The sequence below is a fragment of the Rhinolophus sinicus genome, chromosome 15 (genome assembly GCF_057876585.1).
Source record: "Rhinolophus sinicus isolate RSI-liver-muscle chromosome 15, RSI-T2T, whole genome shotgun sequence".
Classification (NCBI taxonomy): Eukaryota; Metazoa; Chordata; class Mammalia; order Chiroptera; family Rhinolophidae; genus Rhinolophus; species Rhinolophus sinicus.
This window is the reverse complement of record NC_142515.1, coordinates 84,501,194-84,520,530: the sequence shown is the minus strand read 5'-3', so window position 1 is coordinate 84,520,530 and position 19,337 is coordinate 84,501,194. Positions and strand designations below refer to the sequence as shown.

Genomic DNA, 19,337 nt, shown 5'->3' with positions numbered 1-19,337 from the left:
TGGAGAAACGGGGCCCCCTGACCACTGAGATTCACATGGATGACGCATGGGCTCTCCGGGGCATGGACGCCGTTCCTGGCCACCATGGGAGGCGGGGACCTCCACTATCCGGGACGGGGGTTCCCTACCGAGTGGTCCCTTCCGAGGACCGAGGTCCCCGTGGGAGTCGGGGGTCATCACTTACGGAGCTACACGGAGGAATGGGGTCATGACGGCTACATACAGGCTGGGGTCCTGAACGAAGGGACCCCCTGGGGTACTGGAGGATGGGGTTCACCACTGATCGGGCCCCACGGCGGATGGAGGTCCCGATCCGAGGGCTCCACAGAGGACGTGGGTCCTCATCGAGCCCCACTTGGACGAGACTTGACTGAACCGTTCCTCCTGGGTGGGCTCTGTGAGGGACCCCTCCCCCCCAATGGACAGCTCCTCTGTCCAACTCAGTCCACATGGCCAGCACCTCGCTTCGCTGGGCTGAATGGGGTCGTGATGGCCCAAAAGAGAGCTAGAGTAGGGGACAACAGACCGGCCGGGCTCCGTGGGACAGTACGGCTCCGCGACAGCTGTCGCCCCTCCTCTCCCGCGGGGCCGGGTTGGGGGCGGTGCCTGGAGGGCGAGGGCGGGTCCAGCTGCGGGGGCGCAGTTGCTGGGCCGCGGGCGGCGGGACGCACCCGGCAGGGGGCTGGGGTGGGACCCGGCGCGCGCCATGGAGCTGCTGACCGCGCTCAGCCTGGGCGAGCTAGCGCTCAGTTTCTCGCGGGTGCCGCTTTTCCCCGTCTTCGACCTCAGCTACTTCATCGTCTCCATCCTCTACCTCAAGTATGAGCCAGGTGAGCTAGGGCGGGCGGCGAGGAGAAGGGAGCCCTGGATCATGGGGAGGACTGTCCCAGAGACGGGTTCGGGGGAGCAGACAGATTATGGGATTATGGGTTCTCCTACACGGGGCGGGTAGTGGGGAGACGCGAGGGAGGGCAAGGAGAGAAGCCCTCCGAGATAGTGGGACTGGGGGAGGGGAAGCGGATGAGGGCTGGAAGGAAGGAGAGGAACGTGATAGTTCAGAGCAGGGGGAACAGGTGCTGGGGAGGGGACAAGGAGAGAAGGTCAGGGGTCCTGGGAAGGGAGGGTCGCATGAACTTGGGCAAGAGGCATATGTCTTAGTGAGGGTGCAGGCGGGGGTCGGCGCGGCGGGCATGGCCAGCTGTCCTGGCTGCCCGCAGCCGTGACCTCCCGCCTTGCCCTTGGCGTACGGAGCGGGAGCGGCAGCTGAGTGTCTATATAAGGGCTGGTCGTGCTGGGGTCAGGTTCAGAGAAAGTGACACCGGTGCCCCCTCCCCGGTGCGACCGTGAAGTGGCTGTGCTGGATCTCCACTCCCTGCCGGAATTCTTCCAGCCCTGGCCCGTGTCCTGTCCACTTACTGAGCATAACCTGCTCTAGGGCAGGGTTGTTTAGGGTCAGCCTTCTCCCACCATCTCCAGACCCCCATAGAGAATCACAGAGGGGAAGACCCAGCTTCTAGGATTTAAAAAAAAAAAAAAATAGGGTAAGTGGCCTCCAAAGAATGTGTTCTATTTTTATACAATGTTCACTGAATATTCTTGTTCATCGCCTAGTATTTTAATTACTCTAGCACACAAGCAAACTAAACGGACAGTAGAATTTAGCTTTAGGAGAACGATTAATCACCCCAAAACTTTGTGACCCTTTCTCCCTCTTAGATGTAAATCACCCCCTATAGTCTCAGAATGGAAATAGCTTTTTTTAGATGATAAAAATAGTGGTTCGTGTATATTTAAAAATCCAGCCAAAAAAGCACAAAGGAAAAAAGAGAATTACAGTTCTCTGGCCACTCTTCCAGACCTCTCTTTGCATTTATACCCCCATAGTTACAGATGTAAATCTACGATCTTATGCAAATAGGATTATACTCTGCTTGCCAAGTTTTTTTGTTATGTTTTATTTTTGCCAGTCCACAGGTCAGAACCCTTTTCTTTTTAAATCTTTTCTGAGAGCAGTTACTTTATAAAGCAAAATAAGCTTTGTATTGTAGCATGACCAAGGGGCTGTATTTCCTGTCTGGGGACGAATTCTTGGTGGCTCGGCCAGTTCCAGGGCGAATATGGAACCCAGCACACCTTGGGAAATCTCAAACGGTGGAGCAACATTGTCCCGTAGGATATAGGACACAAGTGTCTGGAGGAAGGGGTCTCCGGGCTGACTGGGGGGACACAGGTGGGGTCCACACATTCCTACTACAGCCCTACTACAGTCCCAGTAAGTCATCCGAACTCGAAGTACCAGAGCCGGAAGGTCCCTGAAGGTTGAGAGGGTTCAGCGGTTCTCAACTCTAGCTGCACGTTAGAGGCTCCTGGGGGCTCTTATCACCTCCCCCCCCCAACATGATTCAGAATGTCTGGGGTGGGGCTCTGGCATGCTCTTGTTGGAAATCTCCTCTCCCAGGGATTGCTGTCTGTTGTCAAGATTGAGAACCCACTGCCCAGTTCAACCCCCTCCTTTCGTAACTGGGAAAATAGGAAGCAGAGGCTAAGCTAATTTATGCAGGCACTGCGGTCGGTCGGTCGTATGGGTGGTAGATGCTGGCCTTGGGATTCCAACCCAGGTCTGCCTAACCCCAAGAATCACTGGGATTACTCTGGGGTACTTGCTTCCCCTTAGGAAAGGGAGGCATTGGACTTAGCTGTTAGCCCTCTGCTGTAGTGTTCCTGCTTAGCCTCTGTAAAGGTTTCTTTTCAGAATCCATGTACTGATTGCAGGAGCAGCTCCAGGATTTGCAGAAACCCTTGTTCAGAAATTAAGAATTTCCAGACAGTGACTGCAGAACATCAAACTGAGTGTGGGGCCCATCTGAGCGCGGGGTCCTGGGTGACTGCACAGGTAGCACACTTGCAGCTGAGAGCAAAGTTGGCTTTCAGGGAAAATCTTCTAATTGACAGTGGTTCTCCCCTTAGCACTGAGTCAGTACCAGGCTGGTTACTGCACCTCCATGAGCTTTAGTTTACTCATCTGTGAAATGGGCTCTTGGTAAAAATAACCCTGGACTTCCTTTCGTGGCTGTTGTGAAGCTCTGTTGAGAAGTTTGTCAGTGGTAGTGTCTAAGGCACTCAGGAGAGGTACTTAGACTTATTTGTAAGGCGGTGGGAGATTGTGTTGCCTGGGATGCAGGCATTTTCTGGGTCAGGCTTTCCTGCTGGGAGTGGTCCTCAGGTGAACAGCATCTTTGTATCCCCTGGGAGCTGGCTAAGAAATGCAGAATGCCAGTCCCCTCCCCCCCCAACCCAGACCTGCTGAATCAGAATCTGCATTGGAATAAAATCCCTATAAGCACATGTTTGAGAAGTGATGGACTGAAAAAGGCTGGAGCTCCTTATTAAATCGGGAGCTCCTTCTGGGGCAGGAGGGTTGGGTCTGGCTCACCTCCAAGACCCCTAGCTCTATGCAAGAAGAGACGAGGAAGCAGTGGGTGCTGGCTGGCTGCATGATTGAAGGAATGATGGAATGAATGAATGACAATCCTGGTTACCGTAAGGCTGACCCATCCAAAGAACTTTCCAGACTAGCAATCCTCAAATTAGACCTACCAAGGGAGTTTTGAAAAATCCTGTTGTCCAGGCAGCACCCCTCCATCATTTAAATCAGAATCGCTGGGGTAGCACCAGCATCAGTATTATTTTTTTTTGTGTGGGGGGGCGGTGACTGGGAAAATTGAAATATTGTTTATTTCTTATACCTTTGCCAATACAATATATTTTATAAAATGCTTTTATCTTACACCATTTAAACATTTTTTTGGAAACATTTTTTCAGTTATAGTTGACATATGATATTATATTAGTTTCAGGTGTCTTCAAGTTCCCCAGATGAGGCCCAGGTCTCTGCACCAGGGTTTCCCAACCTCAGCACTAGTGACAGTTAGGGCCAGATCATTCTCTGTGGTGGGGGCCATCCTGTGCATTTCAGGATGTTTCACAGCATCCCTGGCTTCCACCCACTAGATGCTGGTAACACACTCCATGTGACAACCTAAAATGTCCCCAGACGTTGCCAGTGTCACAGACAGTTGCCTCCAGTTGAGAACCATTGATGTAGACTGAATCTCCAACTCCACTGCTTCCAAGGGCCAGGCAGGTGATATATGGGAAGCAATAAGCCAGCCAGGTGGGGACCGTCCCCAGGTGAGATCCAGCCATGCTCATCTCCACCTGGTTAGGGTTGGAACAACCAGAACTGGTTTTTCAAGGGAAGCTGGAAACATGATTTGGCTGTTGGAACACTTTCTTTTTCTCTTTTTAAATTAACAGACTTTATTTTTTAGAGCCATTTTAGATCCACAGCAAAATTAAGCTGAAAGTACAGTTTCACTGACCCCCCACACACACACGCACAGCCTTCCCTACCATCAACATTCTTACCAGAGAAGTACATTTGTTACAGTCAATGAACCAATATTATTATCATCATCGTTATTATCATGTAATCATTATCATCATAGATTGTCACCATCATTATCAACCAACCTATAGTTTACTTTAGGAATCTTTGCTGTTGTACATTTATGGATTTTGACAAATCTACAATGACGTGCACCCACCATTATGCTATCATGCAGGATGGTTTCACTGCCCTAAAAATCCCCTGTGCTCTGCCTAGTCATTACTCTCCCCACCCCCCACCCTGAACCGGCACCAGCCCCTGATCTTTTTTCTGTCTCCATAGTTCTGTCTTTTCCAGAATGTCATAGAATTGGACTCATACAGTCTAGAGCCTTTTCAGACTGGCTTCTTCCTTTCACTCAGCAATAAAGTTCCCCCGTGTTTTTTTGTGGCTTGATAGCTCATTTCTTTTTGGTGCTGAGTAATGTTCCAGGGTATGGATGTACCACTGTTTAGTTGTTCACCTATTTATTGAAGGGCTCCAGCCTATCTTGGCTAAAGTTTGAATTTTTAAAACGCTGTGGGAGCCGAGAGAACAGTTCCTTGATCTCTGGTTTGAACTGTAAGCTTTTTGAGGGTAGGAGGCTGCTCGTCCTCCAACCTTGAGAGGCAGGGGCTACCAACACCTTCTACAGGGAAGGAAACTGAGGCAGAGATCGTTACTTGAAGGCTCAATGAGAGACTCTGTCAATACACCTCCCATGTTTAGACCTCTGACTAAATAGCACAGAATGAGGGGCAGTGCTGAAAATGCCCTGGGGAACCTTCTAGCACTGTCCTGCCATCCACAGACAGACCCCTGGAGAGGGAATGTCATGGAGCCCATCACAGGCTAGAACTCGGGACGATCAGGGTTTTCTCCTCCTTCCTCAGGCAGAGCAGATTTTTATAAATTCATCCACTAGAATTTCCACCCACAGGTACTTTCCATTTCAGTTCAATTCCAGAAATAACTCGTATAATTGCTAAGCACTAAGCAATTTCTTTTCATCCTCACAGGCATCCTTTGAAATGAATAATAGCACTGGGGTTACGAACTCACCCAGGTTTGCCCAAGACAAGAACCCAAACAAAGTTCCATGTCTCAGGAACCCTTCCATCCCAGGCAAACTGGGTCAGTCCCTCTAGACAGCACCCCGTTATACACATGAGCAAATAGAAGCTGGGAGAAGGGAGAGCTTTGGTGGCAAACCACATCCTGCTGCATCCAGGTACTGCCCCCACACCAAGGAGTGTGATAAAGGGAAGGAGCCAGGGGGACAGTTTCTCAGCCACTGCCTTGCTGTGGGTCCTCAGGGCAGGCTGCCCCATCAGCCTTAGTTTTACCAGCGGTGGCCATGGGGAGACTCACCCTGTCCTTCCAGGACTGCGGGAGGGTATTGAGAATGAGAAGCAGCATGATGATGACGACGCACCCTGCATTAAGTCATCAGTACAACTCAGTCGGTACAACTCAGTGCTCTCATTCTCTTGTGACAGCAGAGGAAACAGGCTGGAGGTTGGGAAGGCGGCAGTCATTTGCCCAAGGCCTGCTGGAGTGAGCAGCAGAGCCAAAACCCAGGCGTGTTACTTTTCTACCAGGACTCCTCCATGATGCCAACACAGAGCCTGCTTTACTCCTGCAAAACCCAGGCTCTCACCCCCACTCTCGGTCCCTGGGATAGCCCCCGAGGGCACAAGAGAGACCCTGGAAAGAATTCAACCCCTGGGGGTTATTTTTAGATGCAGAGGTATCCATTTCTGCAAAACATGGGTGCCTCACTTGACCCGGTCCTGCAGGACCCACCAGCTGCTCCGAAGGATTAACTCTCAGCTGGCAGTGTTTTAAATAGACAACCCACCCATGAGAAGAGAGCACTCTGCCTTCTTCAATTCTGTAGGACCTTGGTAAATGCTGAGACTTCAAGACAACCTGAGGGCAGGGAGAAGGCGCAGAGCGCTTGTAACCCCAGGGTGAGATGGAGGAAGGAACATTCGATTCCAGTCATTGTTAGGAGTTGGGCAAAGAAGAGTGTAAGGATTTGCATCTGACAGAAGGAAAGGGCTGCAGGGAGAAAAATAGTTCAAGATCACATGGTTAGTTGGTGGGGGTGACGAAGAAAATGGGGAGTGTGTTGATGACGTACTCTAAAACAACTTGTATTAGGCCTGCTTTTTTCTTACCAGGTTCTGTTTGTTTAAGGAGTTGATACAGATTACTATGAGGGAAGAGAAAACCAGATTTTAAAAAAGTTTCAATTACAGTTGACAGTCAATATTATATTAGTTTCAAGTGTACAGCGTAGTGGTTAGACATTTATATAATTTAAGAAGCGATCCCCCTGACTAGTATCCACCTGGCACTATACAGTTATTACAATATTATTGACTATATTCCCTATGCTGTTCTTTACATCCCCGTGACTATTTTATAAGTGTTTAGGCCAGTTTTCTGATTGTAAAATATAGTGTATGCAAGAGAATGGGTAAATAACTTGTGATCTATTTCTGTGACGGAATAGTATACAACAGTGAAATGAATATTACTCTTGAAAATATGCTCAGTGAAAGAGACAGATGCAAAAGGCTACATTATATGATTTCACCTATGTGTAATACATAAGTTCTAGAACATTTTCATCACTCCAAAAGGAAACCCCATCCCTCTGAACAGTCACTCCCCATATCCTCTCTCCCAGCCCTTGGCTACCATGAATCTATTTGCTCTTTCTATGGATTTACCTGTTCTGGACATTTCATATAAATGGAATCATACAATGTAGCCTTTTGTGTCTTGCTTCTTTCAGTTAGCATGTGTTCAAGATGTATCCCTGATGTATCAAGACTTTATTCCTTTTCAAAATTAATTTAGTTTCCAATTACCATCGACACATAATATATGAAGTTCAGCTGTACAATATAGTGAGTAGACATTTATATACCTTATGAAGTGCTCATCCTGATAAGGACTTCAATCCTTTCTAAGGCTGAATAATGTCCCACTGTATGGATGTATCCCATTTTGCATCCATTCATCATTTGATGGACACTTGGGAATTGTGAATAGTGCTGCTGTGAACGTGGACTTTTAAGAGTCTTCTGGGACCTCTTGGTGGGTTCTTGTGGGTGAAACAGCCTGGAGCGCCCACTGCTCACCCAACGCAGTGAGACCTCTTGTTCCTGGACCACGGCCATCAGAGATGGGACAGGGGGTAGACCCTGACAAGGGGACTCGACACAGACTGTGGAGCCGAAGGCAATGAGGCGCGAGAGCGTTCCATGTCCCCCCTGCTTACCAGCTTTTTTTTGGGGAGGGAGCTCTTGTTTTTCTAGTTTTGATGATTAAATATTTCGAAAACACCAATATCACAGACACCTCTGCCCCCTCCACTCAGACTTAACAGTTGTGAACATAGATTTGCTTCAGACTTATTTTTTAAGAAATAGAGTGACAGACAGCCAGCGCCGCCCCTTCCCCTCCTTCCCTCTCTAGATGTGACCACCACCTAACAGCAGTGTGCACTGTGCCCATGCCTGTATTTCTGCCTTCACCACTGCACACATATCTATGAACTACAGCAGTCCCCCCGCCCCCATAGCTGTGGTTTCAATTATCCGCGGCCAAACAAATGTATTCTCTCGTGGTTCCAGGGGCCCAAAGTCAAAGTGTCAGCAGGGTGGTTCCTTCTGGAGGCTCTGGGGGAGGATCCTTCCAGGCCTTTCAACCCTGGCTTCTGGCGTGGGTGGCTCGTAGTCCTTGGCATTCCTTGGCTTACAGACAATCAATCTCTGCCCCCATCTTCACATGGCCTCTGTATGAATTTCTTGTGGTTCCTGTAGCAACATACCACAAATTGAGTGGCTTGAAACAGCAGAAATGTATTATCTCACAATGCTGGAGGCCAGAAGTCCAAAGTCAAGGTGTTAGTGGGGCCATGCTCTCTCCAGTGGTTCTACGAAGGAATCTTTCATGCCTCTTCCTAGTTTCTGGAGGTGGCTAGCGTCTTTGGTGTTCCATGGTTTATAGCTGCGTCACTCCTGTCTGCCTCCATATTTACACACCTTCCCTGTGTCTCATCTCCTCTGTTTATAAGGACACAAGGCATTGGCTTAGAGCCCACCCTAATGACCTCATCTTCATTACATCTACAAAGACTCTATTTCCAAAAGAGGTCACATTGAGAGGTACCAGGGGTTAGGACATCAATATATCTTTGTGAGGGCCTCTGTTCAACTCACAACACCTTCTCTGTGTCTGCTGGAATATCATTCAGCCTTAAAATGGAAGGGACTTCTGACACCTGCTACAACATGGATGAACCTTCAGGACATGATGCTCAGTGAAAGAAGCCAGTCGCAAAAGACAAATACCATGTGATTCCACCCTCTTCCCCCCGCCAGGAGCAGTGGAGCTGTCCCGGCGCCACCCCGTGGCGTCCTGGCTCTGTGCCATGCTGCACTGTTTCGGGAGTTACATCCTGGCTGATCTGCTCCTCGGGGAGCCCCTGATTGACTACTTCAGCAACAACTCCAGCATCTTGCTGGCCTCAGCCGTCTGGTAAGCATTGCCAGGTTGGCAGGGCATGGGAGAGCAGAGCGGCGGGAGGTGGGGATGGGCAGGGGCGACCCGGCCACCAGGGAGATGGGAGATGGAGGAACTGGGATCCACCAGCACAACCTCCATCGAGGCCCCAAACGCACTGCTCTCCGTTGCCCAGCCCTGTCCTGAGCCAGGCATGTGGGGGGTGGACCCAGCCTCGCCTCCCCGCGGCCCTCACAGTCTGTCTCCCCCTGATGCTTGGCATTCTCTCCCCGAAGGTACCTGATTTTCTTCTGCCCCCTGGACCTCTTTTACAAATGCATCTGCTTCCTGCCTGTGAAGCTCATCTTCGTCGCCATGAAGGAGGTGGTGCGGGTCCGCAAGATTGCTGTGGGCATCCACCACGCGCACCACCACTACCACCACGGCTGGTTCGTCATGATCGCCACCGGCTGGGTCAAAGGTAAGCAGGACAATGGACATTCACCCCCATTGAGAACCCCTGCTCCGTGGTACATCCTGGGCTCCCTGGCTGGCACATCCATTGTTCCTAAGGGACTTCGGGGTGTCAGGACTGCTGCAGGAGTACAGGTTCCCCATTAGCCCATGTCTTTAGGGCAAATGAGAAGATTCTTCCAGAATTGTAACTGTCAAAAGAAAATAGGACAACGATGAAACGATGACCGCTGATATCTCGAGCAGGTTCCTCAGCTGTGGCACGACTGACGTTTGGGGCTGCCTCATTCTCGGCAGTGGGGGCTGCCCTGTGCATGGTCGGGCGTTTAGCAGCATCTCTGGCCTCCCACCACCAGCAGCATGCCCCCTCCCCAGTGGTGACAACCAAAAATGTCCCCAGACATTGCCAAATCGATCCATGGGAGGCAAAGTCACCCCAGTTGTGAACCCCTGGTGCAGTGGTACATATCAGGGACCCAGTTACACAGCTGCTCCTGGAGGGGGGCGTCCAAGCCTCTTTGGCAAATATATTTGGGGTAAATGGGAAGATGCTTTCTTGAAATGTAACCATTATACTATCATCACATGGGTTTCCTTATTCTCTCTCCAGGAAGCCTGTACTACAGAGCAAATTCCTCAGGGGTATAGCATGTCTCCCAGAGGGCAAGTGGCTTGAGAAAGATTGAGAGCTCAGGACCCTAAGGAAGGAGGCTGGAGGTTGGGGGCACTCCGGAATCCTCATTCACAGCTCAGGGTCCTGGATTGGGGGCAACAGAGCAGACAGCCCAGATTTGTCCAAGCCTCGCAGGTGGGATATTAGCTCGACTCCTTCCTGCTGGTTTTGCGCCAAATGTGCTGTGTGACCCTCAGCAGGACTCTGCCCACTCTGAGCCTGTTTCCCCACCTACAGCTGATCATCACACACCCCAAGCCCACTGTCCCTCTGGAGAACACTCCAGGATCGGAGAGTCTACTTTCTTGGGTATTCAGCCAAGAAGGACAGGAAGCTTGGGGGGCAGGCTCATTAAGCAGCCCCCTGTTCTGTAGGCTCCGGCGTCGCCCTCATGTCCAACTTTGAGCAGCTGCTCCGAGGGGTCTGGAAGCCAGAGACCAATGAGATCTTGCACATGTCCTTGTGAGTAACCCTGTCCTCCCCATCTGTCCCTCCTATGCCCCCTGGACTTGACCCTGGGTTGGATACTTCTGATAACTTAGGGCCTCAGCCCTGATACTGCCTTCTAGAAGCTTCCGGAGGACATGACTTGGGGAACCCAGAGAGGGAACCAAAGCTCTGCCTAGGGAGCAGGGGCAGGCAGCGATACAGGGAAGTGAGACACTTGATTTGGGTTTTGAAGAGTGAGTAGGAGTTTTCCGACAAAGAAGGAGCCTCCGGACAGAGGCCAGCACCTCTGCCAACTGCCAAGTCAGAAAAGAACAATGATTCTACCTAGTTCTGCAGGGTAGGGGTACGAAGTGTGGGTGGGACGCACGGGGCCCGGAATGTGGGTGGGGAGTGTGGCTGGAGTTAAGTGGGGGAACGGTGGGAAGGGTCAGACGGCATCATCCAGGACCCAACCCAGAATCCCACGCTGCCTTTAGCCTAATACATTTTTAAAAGACCTTACAGGTTAGGGCTAGTTACATTTTCTCCTGATCTATAATAAGTAAAACTATCACCATTAAATACAAAATTAAAAGGCTTACCTATATACCAATGAAAATTACTTCTTGTTTTACACTTAAGAAAACATAGCTTTATCTCTGTTCATTTCCATGAGAAGCCTGTCCCCACCCTCCGTTTACTAACAGGGAATTAGGGCCCAGAGGGTTGCATCGCCTGCTACTAAGTGGGAAAATGGCTTCCCCTGTTAGATTCTATTTCTGCCTCATCACCCGAGGGTGAGGGTTCCAAGGAATCACAGACATAAACCTCCTGGCCCTGGTACTTGGTGAGTGTTTTGGAACTATCAGGTAGAATTATTGTTAGGTGCATGCGATGAGCGACAGACGTCAGTAACAGAAGTCATGGGTCTGTCTTCTACAGTGAGTTAAAATCTTAGACACCTATTCTACAAGGAAGAAAAGGAAAGTTAAGGAGAACTGTGTGTTATAATCCCACCTCCTGGGGGAGTGTGCTGTCCAGAGGTCCCCAAGACCACCCTCAGGTTTGAGGATGCACTAGGACTCAGAACTCAGCAAAGCCCTTTTACTCAGGGTTATGTTTATTACAGGGAAAGGATACAGACTAAACTGAGCAAAAGTGAGACTCGCATGGGGTAGCATCCAGAAGAGACCAGGCCGGAGCTTCTGGTTGTCCCTTCTCAGTGGAGCTGTGTGAATGGCGCCTTTCTCCCAGCATCCATGTGTGACAATATGCATTGACGATAGCCAATCAGCAAACTCACCCAAGCCCTGGTGTCCAGGGTTTTTATTGGGGCTCAGTCACACAGACATAACTGACTGCCTGCCTGGCTGACCTCAGCCTCTGACCCTGCCAGAGGTCAAGCTGATACCACATGGCCCAAGATCCTTACCCTAAATCACACTGTTACTGTCTGGTGTGGCCCAAAGTCCCCAAGGAAGCAAAGACACTCCTATCAGGCAGGGCATTCCCAGGGCTTAGAGGGCGGCTCCCAGGAGCCAGAGACAAAGGCCAGATGTCTCTTTGGGCCAAGCTAACCCTTTACTGCATAAAGAGACACCACCTCCTCTGTACCATGTGGGCATTTTCCCACTTCCCACTCAGAAGCTGGATGGGAGCTAGGGCTGGCTGGGGGCACGTGGAGAAGGAGAAGGGGTTCTGGGACCCCCAGGTACACAGGCCTGAGCTATGCAGTGCCTCCCAGTAACCATGGCTGCCCCTTCCAGCCCTACCAAGGCCAGCCTCTACGGAGCCATACTGTTTACCCTCCAGCAGACCCGCTGGCTCCCAGTGTCCAAAGCCACTCTCATCTTTATCTTCACCATGTTCATGGTGTCCTGTAAGGTAAGCTTTCCTGTCCTGATCCATGCCCACCCCCACCTCCCCGGCTAGGGGACTTGGACTCACAGCCTTGGGTGTCCGGGAAAGGACAGCCCTAAGTGGGGTTGGGGGTGGGCGCTTGCCAGTAGGTCATGCATGGAGGAGGGTCTGAGAAGGGCAGTGTACAGCAGGTGGGGATGGGAGTGAGGGAACAAGTCCTTCTGGACAGAGGCCGAGAAGTGGGCAGGGGTGTGTGGGGTCTGTTTGGGGCTTTGTGGTGGGACAACATACAGGGAAGGCACTCTCAGGATGGTGGGGACTCGGGCTGGACCAGACATGGGGCTGGTCTGACCATCAGTCCTTGAGTTGGGGTCACCCCAACCCCAGGAGGGGTCTTGAAGAGCCGTGCTGTCCTCCCTCCCTGTGAGGCTGGGGAGCTCCACTGCTGGCTCTGGGAGGGGACCACAGGCCATCGAAAGGGAGTGAGCGACTCCAAGCCAAGCACAGCTCCTCCCTGAGCCCAGGTGTGGGAGCACTTCTGGGGAGAGGGTGACCACACTTCCTGGTGAGCCCGGCACTGCCTGGGCTTTAGCACCAAAAGTCCTGCATCCTGGGAAACCCGGGATAATTGGTCACCTTCTGGGGATGTGAGGCTGGGTCTCGGCTGCCTCTGATCCTGACCTGGCTGACTTTCTCTCCCCTTTTCTCCTCTCCCCTTGTTTTCTGCCTCGGTCTCCCTCTGACTCTCACTGTCTACCTGTCCCCCCGCCACCCCACCTCAGGTGTTCCTGACGGCCACTCACTCCCACAGCTCCCCTTTTGATGTTGTGGAGAGCTACGTCTGCCCTGTCCTGTTTGGGACAGGTTTGGGGGGTGACCATCACCACAATAACCATGGTGGGGCCCACGGAGGGGCCCATGGTGGCAGTGGACCTGGCTCCCCACACTCAGCTATGGCTGCCAAGTCCAAAGAAGAGCTGAGCGAGGGCTCCAGGAAGAAGAAGACCAAGAAGGCGGATTAGGGGGCAGCCTGAGGGGCCTGAGGGTGCTGGGGAGAGGACCCGGACCCAGAACCCTCAGAGCCAGGGGTGGGGGAGTTGTCCTGGGCTCATCTCTCCTCTCGCTAGGCCTCAACTTTCCTGTCTGCAAACTGGGGCCATCAGCCCACCCTCCAGGGCTGATGTGAGGGGTTAGATGAGATATGGGGGTGAAGGACATTTGTAGGAATGGGGATCCCTCTCTGCCAGGCCCATGTAGAGTTACAGATTTGGGGAGGGTAGGCCCCAGAATCCTGGCAGTGGCTCCAGCGAGAAACCCTGGCAGTTAGATCCTTGGTTCTATTATTTCCTCTCTGAAATTAAGTTTTGACTCCAAAAGAATTTCAAGCTGCATTGAGACTCATTCACTTGAGGGATGATTCCTAATTACCTCCTGCGAGGCAGCTGCTCTGATTTCCACGTCTTCCTGCCGACTCCTCCTGGGAGTCCCTAGGCAAGGTGCCTCCTTCTCTGAGTCTTGCGTTTCCCGTCCTTATAGTGGGGACCCCAGGCCTCCTCTGTACACAAGGGCTGATCTGAGGCTGGACGTGAACCAGCCTTATAAGCTCAGAAGCACCGTGCGGTCGGGAGGAGAGGCCATGACAGGTGTTCACTATGCTTGAAAACAGCTTTGCATTTTAGATCCTATGTGTTTGTGGCTCGGAGAACCCCACAAGTTACCTGGCACAGAAGAGGCCTTCGGGAGACATGTCTAGGCCAGACTGGAGAGCGGGGAGTGTGGGAAAGGCCTGTACTGATCCTTGCCTTCGGGCTGCCCCCAAACCAAAGGAATGTAGCTGGCTGGCTGGGGGTTCCAACGTCCAGCTCTGTGCAGGGGCTCTAAGCACTTGCTTTTTGGTCCCTGAAAGCATCAGGCCTTCCTCAGGCTGCCAGCCTTCATTGCCGTTCACTCAGTCACTCAACAAACATGCTGCTGCCTACTCTGTACTGAGCTTTGTGCTGCTGCTGGGTGGGCTGGGCACTTGCTTCAGGGTGAGCTAGGGGAATGGTAGCTGAGGGCCCCTTCCAGCCACCTTCATCTCATTCTAGGTCATCAGGACATCCGAGAGGGGTGGGTGGGTTGCAAATGGCCAGTGTCAGGTAGGGCTTGGGCCCCGATCAGGCTGGCTGGAGGCTGCCCTTTGCACACGAGTGCTCGGCGCGAGCTCAGGGCATCAGTGTGCGGGTACATTGAGATCAGTGTGGGGTTGGTGGGGTCCCAGGTGTCACCCAGCTGTAGGGAAAGTGCCTTGATCTGGTGATGCCTGGGCGTTGGGTGGATCCTGAGGCTGTAAGGCCCCGAGTTCATCCTCTTGCATGTTCATCAAAGCTCGGCATGAAGGTTCAGCAAATAAATGTTGTGAGAGAACCCTGCTGGCTTGTCTGATTTATTCCTGCTTTTTTGGCCTCAGGGCACAGTGAGGGTCTGTGTCATTAGAGACGCTCAGAGGTTCCAGGGGAGTGAGGCTCGTGGCAGCCCCTGATCACCCATGGGAGATGGTGGCTGTAGGTGAGATCTGTGGGGTTTGGGGTTAAGCAGACCTGGGTTTGAATCTTCCCTCTGCCACCAATAAATCGTGGGGACTCTCCTTTTCCAGGCCTGTTTTGGGGAAAAGGAGGGGGATGATTATTACTGCCCTTCAAAGTTGGAGGCAGGATTAATGGGGCAGCTGGGATTTGCAGCTAAGACTCTGTGCAGGATCCTGTTAATAGAATGAAAGCCAAGCCACACACTGGGAGAAAATCTTAGAAAATCGCACATCTGATAAAAGATTATATCCAGAATATATAAAGCATTCTCAAAACTCAATAATATAACAGGGCTGGCCCGGTGGCTCACATGGTTAGAGCTCCATGCTCCTAACTCCGAAGGCTGCCAGTTCGATTCCCACATGGGCCAGTGGGCGCTCAACCACAAGGTTGCCAGTTCAACTCCTCGAGTCCTGCAAGGGATGGTGGGCAGCGCCCCCTGCAACTAGCAACGGCAACTGGACCTGGAGTTGAGCTGCGCCCTCCACAACTAAGATCGAAAGGACAACAACTTGAAGCTGAACAGCACCCTCCACAACTAAGATTGAAAGGACAACTTGACTGGGAAAAAAGTCCTGGAAATACAAACTGTTCCCCAATAAAGTCCTGTTCCCCTTCCCCAATAAAAATCTTTTAAAAAAATAAATAAAACAGCCCAATTTTAAAATGAACAAAGGATTTGAATGGACACTTTGTCATAGAGAATATACCAATGGCATAGAAATAGGCACACAAAAAGACACTCAGCATCCTTGGCCATCAGGGAAATGGGTGGGAAGGTACTACACATCCATGAGGGTGGCTAAAATTAAGACCGACTATACTAAGTGCGGACGAGGATGTGGAGCAGCTGGAACTCATGCACTGCGGGCAGGAATATAAAATGGTGCAGCCACTTTGGAAGACAGTATGGCCATTTCTTAAAGAGTTAAACATGCGCTCACCATATGACCCAGCCATTCCACTCTTGGGTATTTGGCCAAAAGAAATGAAAGTATGTGTCCACACAAAGACATGCACAGGAATGTTTGTAGCAGCTTTATAATAGCCCCCATCTGGAAACACACAAAGTCCCATCAAAAGTGAAAGCATGAATGAATAACTGCCCTACCCTTGGAATACTGCTCAGCAATCAAAAGGAACTAATTGCAACAGCATGAATGACCCTCGGATGCATCATGACGGGTGAAAAAAGCCACACAAAAGACAATGCATACTCTCTGATTCCCATTATGTAAAATTCTAGAAAAGGCAAATTCACCTCTAGTAATAGAAAGCTGAGCAATGGGTGCTTGAGGAGAGGGGCCAGGGGGAGGGATAGCAAAAAAGCACAAGGGGACTGGAGGTGGGTGTCTTCACCACCCTCACTGTGATGATAGCTTCACAGTCTATATAAAAGTCTGACAATTAAGTTTGTGAACTTGTTGCAACGATGTTGCTAACCTTTTTTTGATATCAGAGGGATTAGTCATTATGAATTTGTACCAACTGGACAGTTAACCAAGTTTACTGTTAGGAAGTGCTAAAAAGGCTGCGTGAGGGCCGGCCCGGTGGCTCAGGTGGTTAGAGATCCGTGCTCCTAACTCCGAAGGCTGCCGGTTCGATTCCCACATGAGCCAGTGGGCTCTCAACCACAAGGTTGCCAGTTCAATTCCTCGAGTCCCGCAAGGGCTGATGGGCTCTGCCCCCTGCAACTAAGATTGAACATGGCACCTTGAGCTGAGCTGCCGCTGAGCTCCCGGATGGCTCAGTTGGTTGGAGCGTGTCCTCTCAACCACAAGGTTGCCGGTTCGACTCCCGCAAGGGATGGTGGGCTGTGCCCCCTGCAACTACCAACAGCAACTGGACCTGGAGCTGAGCTGCGCCCTCCACAACTAAGACTGAAAGAACAACAACTTGAAGCTGAACAGAACCCTCCACAACTAAGATTGAAAGGACAACAACTTGACTTGGAGAAAAGTCCTGGAAGTGCACACTGTTCCCCAATAAAGTCCTGTTCTCCTTCCCCAATAAAATCTTAAAAAAAAAAAAAGGCTGCGTGAAAAAGACGACCTGAACTTTTCACCAACAATTCATGGCTCTTGCATCACGACAATGCACCAGCTCACACGGCACTGTCTGTGAGAGAGTTTTTAGCCAGTAAACAAATAACTGTATTGGAACATCCTCCCTACTCACGTGATCTGGCCCCCAGTGACTTTTTTCTTTACCCTAAGATAAAGGAAAATTTGAAAGGAAGACATTTTGATGACATTCAGGACAGCAAGGGTAATATGATGACAGCTCTGATGGCCATTCCAGAAAAAGAGTTCCAAAATCACTTTGAAGGGTGGACTAGGCACTGGCATCGGTGCATAGCTTCCCAGGGGAGTCCTTCGAAGGTGACTATAGTGCTATTCAGCAGTGAGGTATGTAGCACTTTTTCTAGGATAAGTTCAGGAACTTATTTGTCTATGTCACAATGTTTCAAATTGTATATTTTAATATACATACTTTACTGTATATCTGTGGTACATCAATAAAGCTGTAATAAAACTTAAGTAAGGAAAGAAAAAGAAAAAGACGAGGCAAAAGATTTGAACTGACAGTTCACCAAAGAAAGTATATGGGTGGCAAGTAATCACAGGTAATACACATTAAAAGCACAACGAAATGCCACTGCATGTCTGTCATGGGCTGAATTGTGTTACCCTCAAAATTTACATGTTGACGTTCTAATCCCTAGGACCTCAGAATGTAACCATATTTGGGGATAGGGTCTTTAAAGAAAGGATTAGGTTAAAAGGAGGTCTTTAGGATGGCCCCTAATTCAATGATTAGTGTCCTTATAAGAAGAGGAGATGAGGGAAGACCTTTGGAGGACCCAGAGAGAGAGGCCTCAGAAAAAAAACAACCCTGCGAACACTTTGGTCTCAGACTGCTAACCACCAGAAAGGTAAGAAAGTAAATTTTTGTTGTTTAAGCCACCCAGTGTTTAGTTGTGGCAGCCCTCGCAAATGAATACAGTACTGCTCAGAGTGGATAAAATAAAAATAACTAACAATGTCAGATGCTGGTAAGGATTTGGAGCAACTGGAACACTCACGTAACGCTGGCGGAAAAACAGTTGGGCAGTTTCTTATAAAATTAAACATCACCATAAAACCATACAACAAATACAGTCCCATTCCCAAGTGAAACACAGACTCATATTCACACAAGAAATGTTTAAAGCAAGCTGATTTTGTTAATTGCCAAAAACTGGAAACATCCCAAAAGTCCATTAGCTAGTGAGTGAATGAACATTGTACGATAGATTAATACCCAGCAATGACAAGGAACAAACCTCTGAGACTGCAACATGGATGAATCTCATATGCATTTGCTAAGGGAAAGAAGGCAGACTCATGAGGTCCTGTGGGCTCCTATTATGGGATGTTTTAGGAAAGGAAAAGTTAGAGGTACAGAGAACAAATCAGTGAGGGCCAGGAGGTCGGGGGTGGGAGGAGAGATTGTCTGCAAAGGGACCAGGGGAATTTGGAAAGGGTAACAGAACTGTATCTTAATTGTGGTGGGGAATCCACAATTCTATGTCTTTATCAAAACTCACAGAACTGTATGCTGAGAATTCTACCAGAATCTACAAAGAAAAGGAAAACAGATTAGGTTTCAAAGCTTCTTACACCTATTCACATCCTAACTTTTCACCTGCATCCATGTGTGTGGCATCCAGCAGGTCGCTCGTCTTCTCCAGAGCCTCAGTTTCCTCCAAGGACCACCAGCGGGAGAGTCTGGAAAGCCTTGGCCCCAGGCGGGAAGCCTGGATTGGGTTACAAAAGCCAGCTCTGTGAGTGCCCGAAGGGATTCTGCCTGGGCTCGTCTAGCACCTGGTGGGTGCTGGCGGTATCCGGCTCCCTGCCTTCCAGCACAAATGTTCTGAGATCTCATTCGATGAGGGAACAGACTGTACCAAAATAGCCTCCCATACTATTTTGGGAAGGGGGTGGGCAAGCCACTGGCGGGCTGGTTGGGGATGATTGGCAGGGCAGGCCGACATTGCCATCCCTGTAGGTGTGAGAACTCTGAAAGCGGGCTCTCAAGTTCCGCCTAATTTTAGCTGCAGGAGTCACACTCAGTAGCTTCTTTGGTCGTGGGCTGAGAGAAAAGTTCTTTTATTATTATTATTATTATTATTATTATTATCACTATTATTACTATTAAATAAGCAACATAAAATTCACCATCTTAACCATTTCTAAGTGTCCAGTGGCATTAAGTACATTCACACTGTTGCACAACCATCCCCACCATCCATGTCCAGAACTCTTTTTATCTGGCAAACAAAAACTCCATACAACACACACTAGCGCCCCCTTCCCCTCGCCCAGCCCCCAGCGCCCACCAT

At 50.2% G+C, this 19,337-nt stretch overlaps 1 protein-coding gene and 1 long non-coding RNA gene across 2 annotated transcripts; one reads left to right on the top strand and one right to left on the bottom strand.

Moving 5' to 3' along the window:
* Nucleotides 1–626: 626 nt before the first annotated feature.
* On the top strand, nt 627–14,797 carry TMEM38A (transmembrane protein 38A). Its single transcript, XM_019736815.3, has 6 exons — nt 627–830; nt 8,830–8,986; nt 9,247–9,431; nt 10,472–10,559; nt 12,293–12,410; nt 13,169–14,797. Exons 1-6 carry the CDS (start codon nt 707–709, stop codon nt 13,406–13,408), a joined length of 912 nt encoding a protein of 303 aa, XP_019592374.2. The 5' UTR covers nt 627–706; the 3' UTR covers nt 13,409–14,797.
* LOC141572694 (uncharacterized) lies at nt 4,291–18,921 on the bottom strand. Its single transcript, XR_012498066.2, has 2 exons — nt 18,641–18,921; nt 4,291–9,615 (listed from the first exon to the last, which is right to left on the bottom strand). It is a non-coding gene; the product is annotated as an uncharacterized LOC141572694 (long non-coding RNA).
* Nucleotides 18,922–19,337: the final 416 nt, after the last annotated feature.

Coding starts and splice junctions, on each gene's coding strand:
- TMEM38A (XM_019736815.3), top strand. CDS start 707: ATGGAGCTGCTGACCGCGCTCAGCCTGGGCGAGCTAGCGCTCAGTTTC. Junction 10,560..12,292: donor GAGATCTTGCACATGTCCTT/GTGAGTAACCCT, acceptor TGCCCCTTCCAG/CCCTACCAAGGCCAGCCTCT. Junction 12,411..13,168: donor TGTTCATGGTGTCCTGTAAG/GTAAGCTTTCCT, acceptor ACCCCACCTCAG/GTGTTCCTGACGGCCACTCA.